Source organism: Polypterus senegalus, chromosome 7, assembly GCF_016835505.1.
Source record: "Polypterus senegalus isolate Bchr_013 chromosome 7, ASM1683550v1, whole genome shotgun sequence".
In the NCBI taxonomy this organism is placed as follows: Eukaryota; Metazoa; Chordata; class Cladistia; order Polypteriformes; family Polypteridae; genus Polypterus; species Polypterus senegalus.
In genome coordinates, this window is record NC_053160.1 from 169,305,244 (window position 1) to 169,319,736 (window position 14,493).

At 40.9% G+C, this 14,493-nt stretch overlaps 1 protein-coding gene across 2 annotated transcripts in view; it reads right to left on the reverse strand.

Annotated features, from left to right (window-relative positions):
• The window catches only part of si:dkey-88l16.3 (low-density lipoprotein receptor-related protein 2), a 117,579-nt gene that overhangs the window by 62,761 nt on the left and 40,325 nt on the right, over nucleotides 1–14,493 (reverse strand). For both annotated transcript variants that reach the window (XM_039759604.1, XM_039759605.1), the window contains 14 exons: nucleotides 12,637–12,810; nucleotides 12,339–12,545; nucleotides 7,671–7,844; nucleotides 7,133–7,345; nucleotides 6,859–7,026; nucleotides 6,354–6,566; nucleotides 6,038–6,205; nucleotides 5,726–5,956; nucleotides 2,808–2,972; nucleotides 2,360–2,572; nucleotides 2,070–2,237; nucleotides 1,557–1,769; nucleotides 1,242–1,421; nucleotides 954–1,160 (listed from right to left, as the gene is read on the reverse strand). In XM_039759604.1, the coding sequence (XP_039615538.1) occupies nucleotides 954–1,160; nucleotides 1,242–1,421; nucleotides 1,557–1,769; nucleotides 2,070–2,237; nucleotides 2,360–2,572; nucleotides 2,808–2,972; nucleotides 5,726–5,956; nucleotides 6,038–6,205; nucleotides 6,354–6,566; nucleotides 6,859–7,026; nucleotides 7,133–7,345; nucleotides 7,671–7,844; nucleotides 12,339–12,545; nucleotides 12,637–12,810 (2,694 nt within the window). The remainder of the gene's footprint in view (nucleotides 1–953; nucleotides 1,161–1,241; nucleotides 1,422–1,556; nucleotides 1,770–2,069; nucleotides 2,238–2,359; nucleotides 2,573–2,807; nucleotides 2,973–5,725; nucleotides 5,957–6,037; nucleotides 6,206–6,353; nucleotides 6,567–6,858; nucleotides 7,027–7,132; nucleotides 7,346–7,670; nucleotides 7,845–12,338; nucleotides 12,546–12,636; nucleotides 12,811–14,493) is intronic.

Sequence of the window (14,493 nt, forward strand, 5' to 3'; positions counted from 1 at the left end):
AAAATGTGGGAATGAAGTCTAGATATATGGACTGGTGGCACATGGTCTTTAGAGATGTGACAAGATACTCCCACACCTAATATGGGATTGGTTGGGCGATACTCTGAGACCTACTGATGGATTAATGCCTGAAATTGTGAAAACAAGAAAGTCTAATCCGCTGACATAATATATGCACCGGACTGGAGAGATCTGTCAGATCTGGACAACTCATTGGGAGCTGAACTTGATACACCTGTATACAGCTAGAGAGCCACAATATGCATATGGAGTGCATTGTCTGCCTATTTCACGGCAGTGAGCAATTAGAGAATTTCTAACAATAAGTAGGGTCACCTAAATTGAACCAAGTGGGACTATTCAACATTAGTTATATGGTATATCTGAAACAGTCATAGGGAAAAAGGTGAAGAGACAGGAGTCTGAAATGTTAATCTGTCTTGGATGTCCTTAAAGTTCCTTGATGTTAAGAAGCAAGAAAACTCATTAATTATATCTCAGTCCAGACTTCATGTGTAACTCCTTGCTGGTGGAACAAGCTGCCCACACCTCTAATCTGCCGATGCCTCCCTCAATGTGTTTAAGAAGCATACGAAGACACTCTTGTACAATGAATCGGTCTATTTGATAATGACCGATACACATCCTTGGTTACAAGAACCTATCTAGATCTTTACTTGTCATAATAAATTCCATAACCTTGTCCAGTAACACTTGTTCTAAAACAGCCCCCCAGACTGAGTTTACTTGATTATATTGACAATTTTTTGTAAGTCACATTAGATAAAAGCATAGTCAAGCATACAAATATAAACGGTGGTAAGATTGTAAGGGTTCAAGAGAAACATTTGCTGGAAGTTACTACAAATAGGAAAAAAAAAAAAAAAAAGTACAAAGAGTGGTACATCAGGGCAAAGGAAAGTTCTCATGTATCACACCAGCATTGCCCTCACCACATTTGGCTTCATCAGTTCCATCTGCACAGTCTTCTTTTCCATCACAGAGCACAATTTCAGAGAAGCATTTAGTGTTTTTGTCACATGTGAAAGCACAAGGCGACACTGGGCAATTTTGCTCATCTGAGCCACTAGGACAGTGACGGAATCCATCGCACACCAACTGCTCTTCAATGCATTTCCCATCAGCGCACTGGAAAAAACCTGAGAAGAAGATTACAGCAAAAATGGTAGTACACCACACAACTGTTCCAGAAACAAAGTTGTAACACAGGCTTGTCTAACCTGGTTTTTTACAAGGCCGCACTGGGCAGTTGGCTTCATCAGAGCCATCCTGGCAATCATTCACACCATTGCAAGTCTGCTCCAGAGTAACACACCCTTTCTGATCAAGGCAGGGACTAGATGGACTTGGACAGGTCAGTGGTGGTGGGCTGCTGGTTGCCACGCTTATAATCTTGGGAACTAAATAAAACACAATTAGCGTTCTTTGCCTTGTCACTACTTTGGCAGCAGTTCTCTGGCTAAGCTAAAACATGCAGTGTCAAATGACACTGACAGTGGTGGTAGCATGGCTGACCAGACCACCAGATAACTCACCACAGTTTCTCTCATCTGCTCCATCTGCACAGTCCTGCTTGCCATCGCACTTCACATGTGCAGGAAGGCACCGTCCATTGCCACAGAAGAAACCGCAATCTTCCACTGGCTTCTTACATTGTGCCTCATCAGACTGGTCATCGCACTGAGGAACTCCATCACAGACCTGCTTTAGCTTCAAACACTTCTTTTTATCCAAACACTGGAAATGACCTGTTTAGGATTTAAAAGCCAGCATTTCATAAGCCCCCACCTCCCCAATTCCTCCGAGGACCTGGACAGATTTTAGTTACCATACATTTGAATCCTGCAAACCGATCAGAAGTGTCAATCAAGGCATCCATTACATATACTTATTGCTTGTATAGTTTGCTCTCAAAAACCCAAAGAGCACACATACATAAGCGGCAGTCTAAAGAGGGGAAAAAGTAGCCTCAGACAGAAATGACAAAGTCATTAGACACTGGTTAAAACTCTTGGTTCCGTCACTGGGGCAGCATATGGGCATTTTACCTGGTTTGCTGCAGTTTGCTCGGCAATGTTCTTCATCAGAGCCATCAGCACAATCCAAATCCCCATCACACAACTCTCTAAAGGAAATGCAATCACTGCTGTCTCGGCAAGACACAAATGTCCTTGGGCAGGTGCGTACAGGAAGACCTTCAGGTTTCCTTTCCACTTCTAAAGAGGAAATGCATGATAAACAAAACTAATCAAGCAGCTTCATCTGTAGTGTCAAAAGCAGTTATAACATCAAGAGGTTTTTAAATGAGCTAAAACAAAAAAGAAAATCAAGGGCTTACTACAGTCGCTCTCATCGGTTTGGTCCAGGCAGTTTAGCACTCCATCACACTTCACTTGAAGAGTAAAGCATTTGTCATTGTCACACAGGAAATCACAGCTCTCCATAGCTTTCTGGCAGTTGGACTCATCTGAGCCGTCAAAACATTGCGCTTTGCCATCACAGACCATTCTGGGCTCAATACACTTTCGTCCATCCATACAACGGATGTTTTCTGTAAGAAGCAAAACTTTAGTATTCCAGTTGTTTCCTTGGGTTGGCATGTAAAAGCCCACTTATTCGCCTTTTGTGGCTAATCACACAAAGCCATTGTTAGTCAAAATGCTAGCAGAACGTTTTTTAAGAAACACTTGATAATGCATACAAGGGATTTGTAACGGGTTTACCTGAACAAGTTCATCATAAACAAAATCAAGCCACACAAGTAAGATTTTTAAAAAGCAGCTCACCTGGTTTATTACAACCCTGAAGACAATTTGCCTCATCTGAGCCATCCTTGCAGTCTTTGTCCCCATCACACAGGTGGCTACTGGGAATGCAATCGCTCCCATCTCTGCAAGTCACAAACGTCCGGGGACAAACACGAGTGGGAACAGCAGTTGGAATTTTTAGGACTGAAGGAAAAAAAAGAAACCATTAGATTCCAACAGCTCTAGTACCTTACTTGTAGGGGAGTAAAATAATCCAAGTTCAACTACAAAGCTTCTGCTAACCCCGTGAAGAGATACAATATCAGTCCAAAAGTTTGGACATACTCAGAAATGTTCATGTTTCTAATAGTTAGATTTACCAGGATATCATTAAATTGATTTAAAAATACAGCCAAGACATTAGTGATTCTAATGTCCATTACTGTTTGAAATGCTTAAATTTACTATTCACATACAATTGCAGAGCCCCATTTTCAGCAGACATTCTCTTAAGTGTCCTAATGGTTAAGTCCCTTAGCTTATGCTTAGTCATTTCAAATGCTAATTGGTTACTAGAGAGATGTTGAATTGAAATCAGTACCACCTCAACCAGTTATTCATGTCACTTGAGTTGCAATGTCCTGGCATTCCTAAAGTTCAACTCTGAGATCAATGGTGAAAATGAAACAGCTTTCTCAAGAAACACAAGTCTGTTTTTTTGCAGAATGAAGGTTATTCTGTGCGACATACTGCCAAGAAACAGAAGATTGACAAAAGGATTGGACTGTCTTGAAAGAGGGCAATGTGGATCTAACCAGGATGAAAATATTAGAAGGACCAGCTGGACAACTAAATGAGGAACAAAACTCAGTCCTCAGTTGGCTTCTTACTTACATACAGTACATGCCAAACACGAGTGTCATCTGCAACACAGAAAAGACTACTACGGGATGCTTTCAGTACTGTACTTTATCAATAATTTAATATGAACTTTATAAATAAAAAGTTTAACGTATAACAGCATACTTCAATCCGTAGGCAGCAGCAAATCGCTTGAGCGTTCCCTCTGTATTTGGTCAAAACAGGTACACTAGATGATCACAAATAACCAAGTACTGCATATAACATGGTGTTTGCACAACATCCAAATTGCATAAAGTCCCATTTCGCAGAACGTATCGTGAATGCTAAGAGGTGCACATACCAGTAATGTCTTCGCTGTATTTTTAAAATCAATGTAACAGTGTCTTGATTAAAAAGGTACCAGTATCAAAAAACCTGAAAACTTCTGAATGTGTCAAAACTTTTGACTGGTACTGTATAACAGGGATATCAGACTCTGATCCTAGTGGGCAGCAGTGGTTTTCATTCCAGATATTTTAAATTAAAGACCAATTAGTGCAACTAATTGAACAGACTTCAACTGCCTTCATTTTTTAATTAACTTACATTTTGATATTTAGAGCCCTTAAATGTTTGTTTCTTAGCTGCCAGACAAAGAATATTGAGGCCAACTAACAGTCTCAGACTTGGTTCCACCAGGCCCGTCATTTTATCTCAATTTTTTAAATTAGAAGCTAAACCTTTTACTCCTGTAACCCATTCAATTTCATTCTATGGCTTGTTAACATTCTCATGATGCCCTATCAGATATTTTCAAAGCAATTGGTTTTCTTTATTTCTGAAAGCACCGTCCAGATATTTACTGCACCAGAACAGATCCAACTCTCTGGCCTTTGTCCAAAATATTTTATTGAAACCATCATTGTGTTCTTCACAGCAAGGAAACAAGACGTTAACATTATCTGTAGCAAGTCCCTTGAAAGGGGAAGAGAGAGGGTATGAAAAAAAGACAGAGTAGAGTTTAAGCTGGAAATTTATGAACAAAGACACTTGAAGATGGGATCAGCCGAAATAACGGAGAAGCTGCCTGAGGATTTGAGAACATAGATAGAAAAACATTCCAGTATTCATTCCTTAACAAGTTTGCCCACTAAAAGTTAACTTGTATTTGGTATTCATCTACAGGCAGACATCACCAATGAGCTCTCATAAACAGCCTTCTGGGCTGAAGCAGAAAATACAAGCATATTTGTGGGTAACACATAAATAGCAGGCATCTGAAATTTGTTTTGTGGCACCATGCTGATTTTTTTAAATCTATTTTTCACTTTCAGTTAGTGTCTTATTAGTCATATTTTGGATACCAAGTAGTTTTCACAAACAATTTACATATGTAGGATCACAACCACAAAGTTGAAATGGAAATTGCTACATTCAAATGGAACACATTGTGCAAGAACTAACGTTAGACTCATTAGAGATAAGAACTGTTGGATTAGCTAGCAGAAATCTGCTCAGAATGGACCAAGACTACCTGGGCTCAATATGAACTTAGAGGACAGTAGAGGGTGAAAGTTTTAGATCAAAGGCAAGACAAAAAAAACTTTCAGTACCAAATGAAGTAGATTAATTGTAGATGTTGGTGGAAATTGCCATTTATGAAAAACTGGAGCATCTACTACCAGATCTTTTCCTAAGGCAAAGTCAATTTTAATTCGTTAAACCACCGAAAATATCACTAAAGGCTTTGGGCAGATCACAGTAGTCACCTGAAAACAGCTTACAAAGAGGGACATGAAAGTAAAAATAAAAACGAGAGAAAGAGCGAGGTAGTAGTGAAAATAATGGTGAATGATCTATAGTCACACATTATTCTGAAAACTAACTCCGGGAGAAAGAAGAGACAGGATGGGCAGAATTGTAGGCTTCAGTTTTATCCTGGGTTATCATTAGGAGATGGGGCAAAAGCAGTAGCAGAAACCAAGAGGACAATAAGTGACAAGAAATTTAGCATGATGGGAAAAAAAAATAAAATAAAATGCTATTTGTGGACACAGTAATACAAGGTGAGGTTCTTTAAAGTATTGTTGCTATTCACATAAGCCATTTCTCACCTGACACACCAACATTTTCCTCATTACAGCTGGCTTCATCAGCTCCATCCCCACAATCCACTTTGCCATCACAGCGTACACTTTCAGGGAAGCATTTGGTGTTTTCATCACAGGAGAAAGCACAAGGCCTCACAGGGCAGTTTTGCTCATCTGAGCCACTGGGACACTGTGGGGTTCCATCACACACCAATTGCTCTTCAATGCATTTCCCATCCAAACACTGGAAAAATCCTGAGATGATTACAGCAGATGTGATACTACACACTACAGAGGCTGGCCCATAAACCAAAAAGATAACAGATGTTCTCTAACCTGGCTTACACAGCTGCACTTGACAGTTGGCTTCGTCAGAGCCATCTTGGCAATCACTCACACCATTACAACTCTGTTCTGGAGTAAAACAGCCTTTCTGATCCAGACAGGGATGAGACAGACTCTGGCAGGCTAGTGGTGGGCTGCTGGTTGCTAGAACCTTTGGGACTAAAGAACAGCACAATCATGGATGCCTGCTCTTCCATGCTACCAAATCAGTTGTATTATTTGTAAAATAAAAATCACTAAGTATGTAGAGAAGTGCAGAAAAAAAATATCCTAGATGGCAGACTGGATCATAAATCACTCAACTCACCACAGTCTGCCTCATCCGAGCCATCTCCACAGTCCTCCTTGCCGTCACACTGTTTACGCAGCGGCAGGCACTGTCCATTTCCACAGATGAAGCCGCAGTCCTCCAATGGCTTCTCACATCTGGCCTCGTCAGACTGGTCTTCACACTGAGGAACTCCATCACAGACCTGCTTTAGCTTCAGACACTTCTTTTTATCCAGACAATGGAAATGACCTGTTTAGGATAAAAAGCCATCATTTTATAAAGCACCAGCCAACTCCCCTCCAATTTTCCCCAGAGTTCAATGACATGTTTTACATTCCTATAACTATGATTTAGCATTTATAATCGAACAAATTAACACCAAAGACAGCTTTAAAATATTGAGGTGGCAGCCATGCATGATGGCTTAAGGGGTTTTTGAGAGGAAACAAATAAACAATAAGAAGCAAACCGAGACCACACTAACTTTGGATACAAAAAAAAAGCCCACTAAATTCTTGAACATCTGACGCAGATGGTTTACCTGGTCTGCTACAGTCTGCTCGGCAGTATTCTTCATCTGACTCATCAGCACAATCCGACTCTCCATCACACAAGTGGCTGTTGGAAATGCAATCACTGCCATCTCGGCAAGACACAAATGTCCTTGGGCAGTTGCGCGCAGGACTGACTGGAGGTCTGCTTTCCATTTCTGAGGAGGAAAACGTATGATAAGATAAAGCTCCATATAACTGACAACTTAGACAGAGCACTGCACACAAGTAAAAAAAAAAAAAAAAAAAAAATTAAGTGCTCACGACAATTGCTCTCATCGCTTTGGTCCAGGCAGTTTAGCACTCCATCACACTTCATATGAAGAGGAAGGCATTTGCTGTTATCACAGATTAGGCCACAGCTCTCCACCGCTTTCTGGCAGTTGACCTCATCCGAGCGGTCGAAACACTGCGCTTCACCATCGCAGACCATTCCCAGCTCAATACATTTTCGCCCATCCTGACAACGGAAGATTTCTGAAAGGAGGAATACTCTGTTCCTAACACAGCTCACTGTTTGACCCTGGTAGTCTAAGCAGACTTGTCTTTCTGTGCTTTGATGTTTTTAAATAACTTCAGAGCTGCTGACATTTTGAAATTTGAAGTTTAACAGCATCAGTGGCTATTGTGACTGAACAGCCAAAACCAGGGAAAAGTATGGATTACCCAGGTTTGCTACTGTAGAATGTATAAATCAATGGTTTACCCTGTATCATGCTGAACTAGCTGCGAGATGTTCAATTTATGGCAGAAGCATCACAGACCAAACCACACAAATGAGGTTTTGAAAAAGGCTGCTAACCTGGTTTGTTACAACCCAGAGGACAATTTTCCTCATCTGATCCATCATTGCAGTCTTTATCCCCATCACACAGGTGGCTATTGGGGATGCAATCGCTTCCATCACTACAAGTCACAAATGTCCGGGGACAAATACGGGCAGGAACACCATTGGGTCTGCCTTCAACTTTTTGGTCTGAAAAATGCAAAAAAACAAGAGAAGCCCATCACCTCAATACAGTCAGACTAAAGTGCAGGTTTTATTTCAGATTCTTCAAGGGCTTTTAGAATTTTCATACAACCACAATAGTCTTAGGATTCTACGAGGCGAGACACAAAAATAACCGGATTCGTAAAAACAAAAAAAAAAAATGTATAGATGAATTACAGTATTTCTAAACATGGTCATCTTCTATATACTCTCACTCCCGATCTCTACACCACTCCATATGCATCTTCCATTGACTGAAACAGTGCTGGAAGTCTTCTTGCTTGAGGCTCTTCAACAGGCTTGCCATTTGTTTTCTCTTCACCAATTGAAGAAAAAATGCGTTTCCTTCAAGTCACTTGATTTTCGGAAACAAGTAAAAATCACAGGGAGCTAAAAATTGGCCGAATAGGGAGTATGATCGAGGACAGGAATATTTTTGTCAGTCAAAAACTGCATTGTGCAAAAACAGAAAAAGCATTGTGTTGGTGAAGCACTCAATACCCCTCTCGACCTAGGGATTCTTCCACATTTTCTTGTCCTTCCTTGAAATGTTTGTGCCACTCAAACTTGTGTGCTAGACAAACTGTTATCACCATACACTGTTTTTATCATCATTTCATAAGTTTGTGGCCATTTAGATCAATTTCACTGCTCGATTTTTTCACCTGAAATTATAGCGGCAACTTATGTAGCAATTATTGTGCAAATACTGAATGGGCTATTCACAGGATATACCAAGCCAGTCGGCGGTTTGAGAGGGCGAGATATAGCTCTGATTCACGTCAGGGAGACCTCCAGACGGTTTTCCAGGAAAGCCCCAAGCCCAGTCTAGTTAATTTTTGTGTCTCACCTCGTATGCAAAATAAACAACGTACCAGGACAGTACATAAAACCATTAAGGATAATTGTGTCAGTGTCACCATGTCAATCACATAGGGTTTCCATCACATCATGTGATTAACCAAAACCATTTGCTACAGGTGGCCATCAACATTTTATTAATCCCCATAGCTTTAGCCCCGAGTATCACTCAAGCATTGGTACAGACGTATCCCGCGTAAGACCAGAGGATTACTTGTGCTGTAAAAGTGGCAATAATGTTAATGCCAAGTGTTACTCTGGCAATGGTGTAGACGCGTCTTCTTAGTCTCATAATGGCATCTCATAAGAAATGCCTCTTATTTGCAGTGATTAAGTGACTGTCTCCAGGCAACGAAACTGAAATGGACAGTGAAACCGAAAACGATTCTGGTGAATCTGAAAGTGACAATCGTGGCACAAGCAAATGTGCAGTTAAAGTTCATATTATTCATTATTATTTGTAACATTACAAAACACTAAGGTGTTTTAAAATAAGAACGCCACAATGCATCAAGGTGTATGGATCTTTAAGGTGACTGCCATTTTACCTCCTCCAAGCAGACATATTTAGACATAGAATGTCTAAGGGATTAAACCCCGAGAGAAAACAGTGTGATGGCTAAGGACTTCACCTGTACTCAAGACATATGAACCTTTTCTATGAATACAGCAAGAAATGATTGCAGGCTCTTGTGATGGATGAAGGGAGAGATGCAGAGATGTCCGATGCATAAAAAGAAAATTGGGCCCAGTGATCTTTGACCTCCACTAATGGAAGAGGGACTGGCTTTTACACACTGGTGACTTTACTGATGTAATGAGCTTTACCAAAATTCTTTACAGTCGCGTTCTAAGCTGCTCTGTCTCATGGGCAATGGTTTAAAGTACCCCAACCTTTAGGGTGGTTTGAGAATTTGATACTATTTCTGCAGTAGTGGAGGGTATTGGGTAGGAATCCAAAAATGGAGATAAGCCCCAAAAGGAGGCAATTTACCCACATAATTAACATATAGCTGGCATAAATGGAGCATTCCGTGCTTTTTGCAACACTATACAAAGCTACCATTCAACGCTGGTCATTGAAATAACAAAATTGATCTTAACATTTCTTGAAAAACAGGAGTTTTGGTTCTGAATATTGAGTTATTCTTGGAGCCATTGTCTTTTTCTCATAATTGCTATCCTTGTGTGTTGAATGTCACATGTTCACAACCTATGATGTAAGACGGTCCCTAAAAAAAAACCAAAAAGATGGAGGCACACCATCTAGCATCTAAACTTTGATAAGATTAAGGGGAAGACCTGACAAAAGTACATTCAATTGTTTGCAAGAGAATTTTAGGGTGTTCAACACTTTTGCCTTGGAAGTTTGATAATATCTACTAATGGTCAAAACATATCCTGAGATTTTTCAAGTAAGGAAGAAGAGGTAATGTTGTTAAACTACCTAAACATGGTACCAGATAGTTGCAACTTGTTGCATGTTGATTAGCACATACAAGGAAAAAAAAAAAAAAAAAGTCATTGTCATGGGTACAGAGTACAAAAAGGACCCTAGAAACATTGACCCTGTCAATCATGGCAACATCTGGCAAATTTCCAGAAACACCTTTGAAAAGTTAGTATATTGACAATCTAAATCAACATTCAAAACCTTTGTTCAGACTTGATTAGAATCTGGGCTGTCATTTTGATAAAGGACATTCTTGTTCCTGTTAATCATCCTTGGGTATTTACAGTATTTCACTTACTTCTGTAGAGTTGGCTAATGTTGTTAAGTTAAAATTTGAGCCGTCAATAGTGATGTACGAAGGGCAAAACTACAGCTCAAATCTGTACAGTTTAGTATGGGAGGACTGGAGAAACGGGACAAGATGGGGAAACCACGTGCCTTAAAACACTAATTAAATATATGGTAACACTTAATACATTTTAAAACATTTCAGGTATCTAGAATTTCTAAATTGCTCAAGGAGATGCACTTTGATGCATGGTTGTCACTCAGGTAGGCAAAGTGAATCAATGTTCGAGCCTATGAATGGGGTTGTGCTAATCACCTGAAAGTATGTTAAACAGTTTAAACCAGGGGTCTCCAACACGTCGTTCACGAGCTACCAGTAGCTCGCAACCCCTTTCCAAGGAGCTCGCCAATGGGTTAATGAATCCTACATAAATTTGAAAACTTGATTAGTCAAATTAGGGTTGGGCGATCTTTCCAAAAAATTATATCACGATCCGCAATCTGAATTGAAATCTCTCTTTTCAATGTGGCATACACTTATGAGAATATCCGGACTCAAATTTATCAAGACCTAAGTAACATTTTATTTTAAATATCAAACAAAGTTGAATTCAATTGTTCTCTTGTTCGCTAGCCAAGTGGAGTTAAGGACCACGCCCTGAAGCTGGAAGGCCCCTACCCTCGGCCCACTACATCTCTTGGATTCGCACAAATAAAATCGGTACCGCAAGCGAACTGTGTTACATAGCGAAATGAGAAGTCGCAAAATCAACCAGAATGTTCGAGCAAATTCTAGAAAAAAAACCCCACCTAAATCCGTTAAGTAGTTCTCGTTTAAAGTGAACATGATTTTATATATTACATGATAGTAAACCTTCAAAATAACATGCAGTTAAAGTCTCAACAGCATTTCTGGAGGTTAGCTATACGAATCTTCAAGCAGCTTTGAAAATGTCTGCTTTGTTTGGGTATCCATACCTCTGCGAGTCTGACATGAATGTCATGAAATAAAAGTTCAGAACAAGACTGACAGATGAACATTTGAAAGACTCCATAAGAGTGAACTTAAGTGGCTACACTCCACCATATGCCGGCCTCTCTTGCTGACTCCATGCAGTGCCAGTCATCTGACTAACTAAAAAACACATCACGCATGCAACTGGACATGTGAATAAAGTGAAACGGTGACATGGAACAAAATGACAAATAAATAACGAATATCTGTGGATTTGAAATTGCATTGTTTTGTTTTGATAGCATTCATGATTTAATTGAATAGTATGAGATCCATCCATTTTCTAACCCGCTGAATCCGAATACAGGGTCACAGGGGTCTGCTGGAGCTGCTCCCAGCCAACACAGGGCACAAGGCAGGAACCAATCCTGGGCAGGGTGCCAACCCACCGCAGACACACACACACAAACACACCCACACACCAAGCACACACTAGGGCCAATTTAGAATCGCCAATCCACCTAACCTGCATGTCTTTGGACTGTGGGAGGAAACCCACGCAGACACGGGGAGAACATGCAAACTCCACGCAGGGAGGACCCGGGAAGTGAACCCAGGATAGTATGAGATACACTAGAAAATGCATACAGACATACAAAATGCACTTGCAGGTGAACTACATTTTCTTTTTTGTTGTTTTAATGCAAAATGCGAGTTGTGGACACCAACATTTTGTAAATGTTCAGGCAAAACAAGCTTATTTAGTTTTTTTGGGTTGAAATAAGCTATGAGAATAAAACGTTAGAAAACATGAGTAGCTCTCGGCCATTTTCATTTTGTAAAATTAGCTCTCTATGGAAAAAAGTTTGGCGAGTCCTGGTTTAAACCTTCACATTGAGGAGATTACTACCAGAATACTCACTGCAGTGGACTTCATCAGACCCATCCTTACAGTCTTTTCTTCCATCACAGCGGACAGTTTCAGGAAAGCACTTGGTGTTTTTGTCACAGGAGAAGGCGCATTGCTTGCCTGGGCAACCTTGCTCATCTGAGCCACCAGAACAATGTGGAATTCCATCACACACAAGCTGTTTTTTAACACATTTTCCTTCAGGACATCGAAAATAACCTGAAAGACATTGAAGTGGATGCCTAGATATGGTCCATCACCTACAAGTTTGCTCCTGTCTGATATTATTGAAAGAGCACCAGCAGCTCACCTGCATTGCATTGCTGCAAACAGTTTTTTTCATCAGAGGCATCTGCACAATCCTCCACACCATCACAAAGTTTCTCCTTTGCAATGCAGATTCCCTCACCTGGGCAAAGCACAGACTCATTCAGGCAGGTGGGAGTCTGGACCTTGTGGAAAAGGTCACTTTTATCTGATGGAACTGAAAAAGAAAAGGTGTGAGAGTGGACTTCAGTCATGGGCTAGTAATGAAAATGTTGTATTAGGCTTGGTGTGAAATAATGAGCCTGAAAAAGTCATTTGTTAAATAACAAGTTTTAAAATTTAAACAGCAAAATACATACTGACTACTTTGTAAAAAGTCTTTATTGTGGGTGACATTTCCATTTCAGTGACACCATGCATGGAATATGTACCGAACCAACAAAGTGTTAACTTTCTCACAAATTGGTGTACACATGTATTAACCAAGTAAAAACTACACAGAAATGACCAATGACAAAAAGAAAATCTAAACTGAGCAATCTGTCAGTGACGTCACTAGCATGAGCTCTCCAGACCATAAGTTACCTCTGATGTGTCAGCTGAACCGGACTGTGCAAATAGGTCTACTGACCACGTTAGCTCCAAGAGGAGCCTGTTGAAGTTACTTTAGCCCACACTGCATTGATCTGTCTGTCCATATTAAGACAAGAATGGAGAAAGAGTGGAATAAGTACAGCAAATTGTGATTTTGGGGGTGGTGGGGGGAATCTAAATTTAAAGGGCTATAGCAAAATATCACTGTTTATAGAAACAGTAAATGGAACTTAGGGCAGATGAAAACATGAAAACGCAGATGAATTTATCTTAAACTAATCTAACCCCATATTTAACCTACAGATGCACCAAGCCCAGTTCATTATGACAAGTCAAGCTGGGGAGAACCCAAGGATTTTCCGGAGAGATAGTACCAAAGGAGTCCAGTCTCAGGTCACTGGATAGCGTCCATGTCTCGCAAACCATATAGCAAGACAGGAAGCACCAGGACGCGAGACTTGGACCTTAGTCCTTTTGCACAGATATTGGGAGAGACACACCCCCCCTTTCCAGCGACCTCATGACCCCCCATGCTCTCCCAATCCATCTACTGACTTCACAGGAAGAGTCACACCTGAGACATGAATGTCACTGCCAAGGTAAGTAAACCTTGCAACAAGGTCAACACTCTCTCTGCAAACCGACACACTGCTGATGGTTGTGCCCAAGAGGTCATTAAAGGCCTTAATTTTGGTTTTTATCAAGGACACTCGCAAGCCTAGATACTCAGACTCCTCACCAGTCTCTCGAGCGAGCATCCTGATCAGAACCTCCATTGACTCAGTGAAGATCACAGCATCATCATCAAAGTCAAGATCTGTGAATCTTTCTTCACTGACAGATGCCCCTCAGCTGCTGGATCCCACAACCTTGCCCAACACCCAGTCCATACAAGCATTGAACAGAGTAGAAGCAAGAAAACCCCCTGACGAACCCCAGAATCAACTAGGAAAAATGCAGAGGTCCTGCATCCACTCTGCACAGCACTCGCAGTACCAGTGTACAGGCTGGCCGTGATATCCAGCAACCTCGAGGGGATCCTGCGAACCCTCAGGATGCTCCACAGTGCAGCTTGATCAACTGAGTTGAACACTTTGCGAAAGTCAACAAAGGCTGCTAAGAAACTCTGCCGATATTCGCGTTTGCACTTTATGAGAGCTCTCAGTGCCAGGAAACGGTCGATGGTAGACTCCTTAGGTTGATGGTAGGTGAGCAAGTGATCACGGATCATATTGAGGATGACCCTAGCAAGGGCCTTACCCGGCACCAAGAGCAGTATTATTCCCCTGTAGTTGCTGCAATCCAG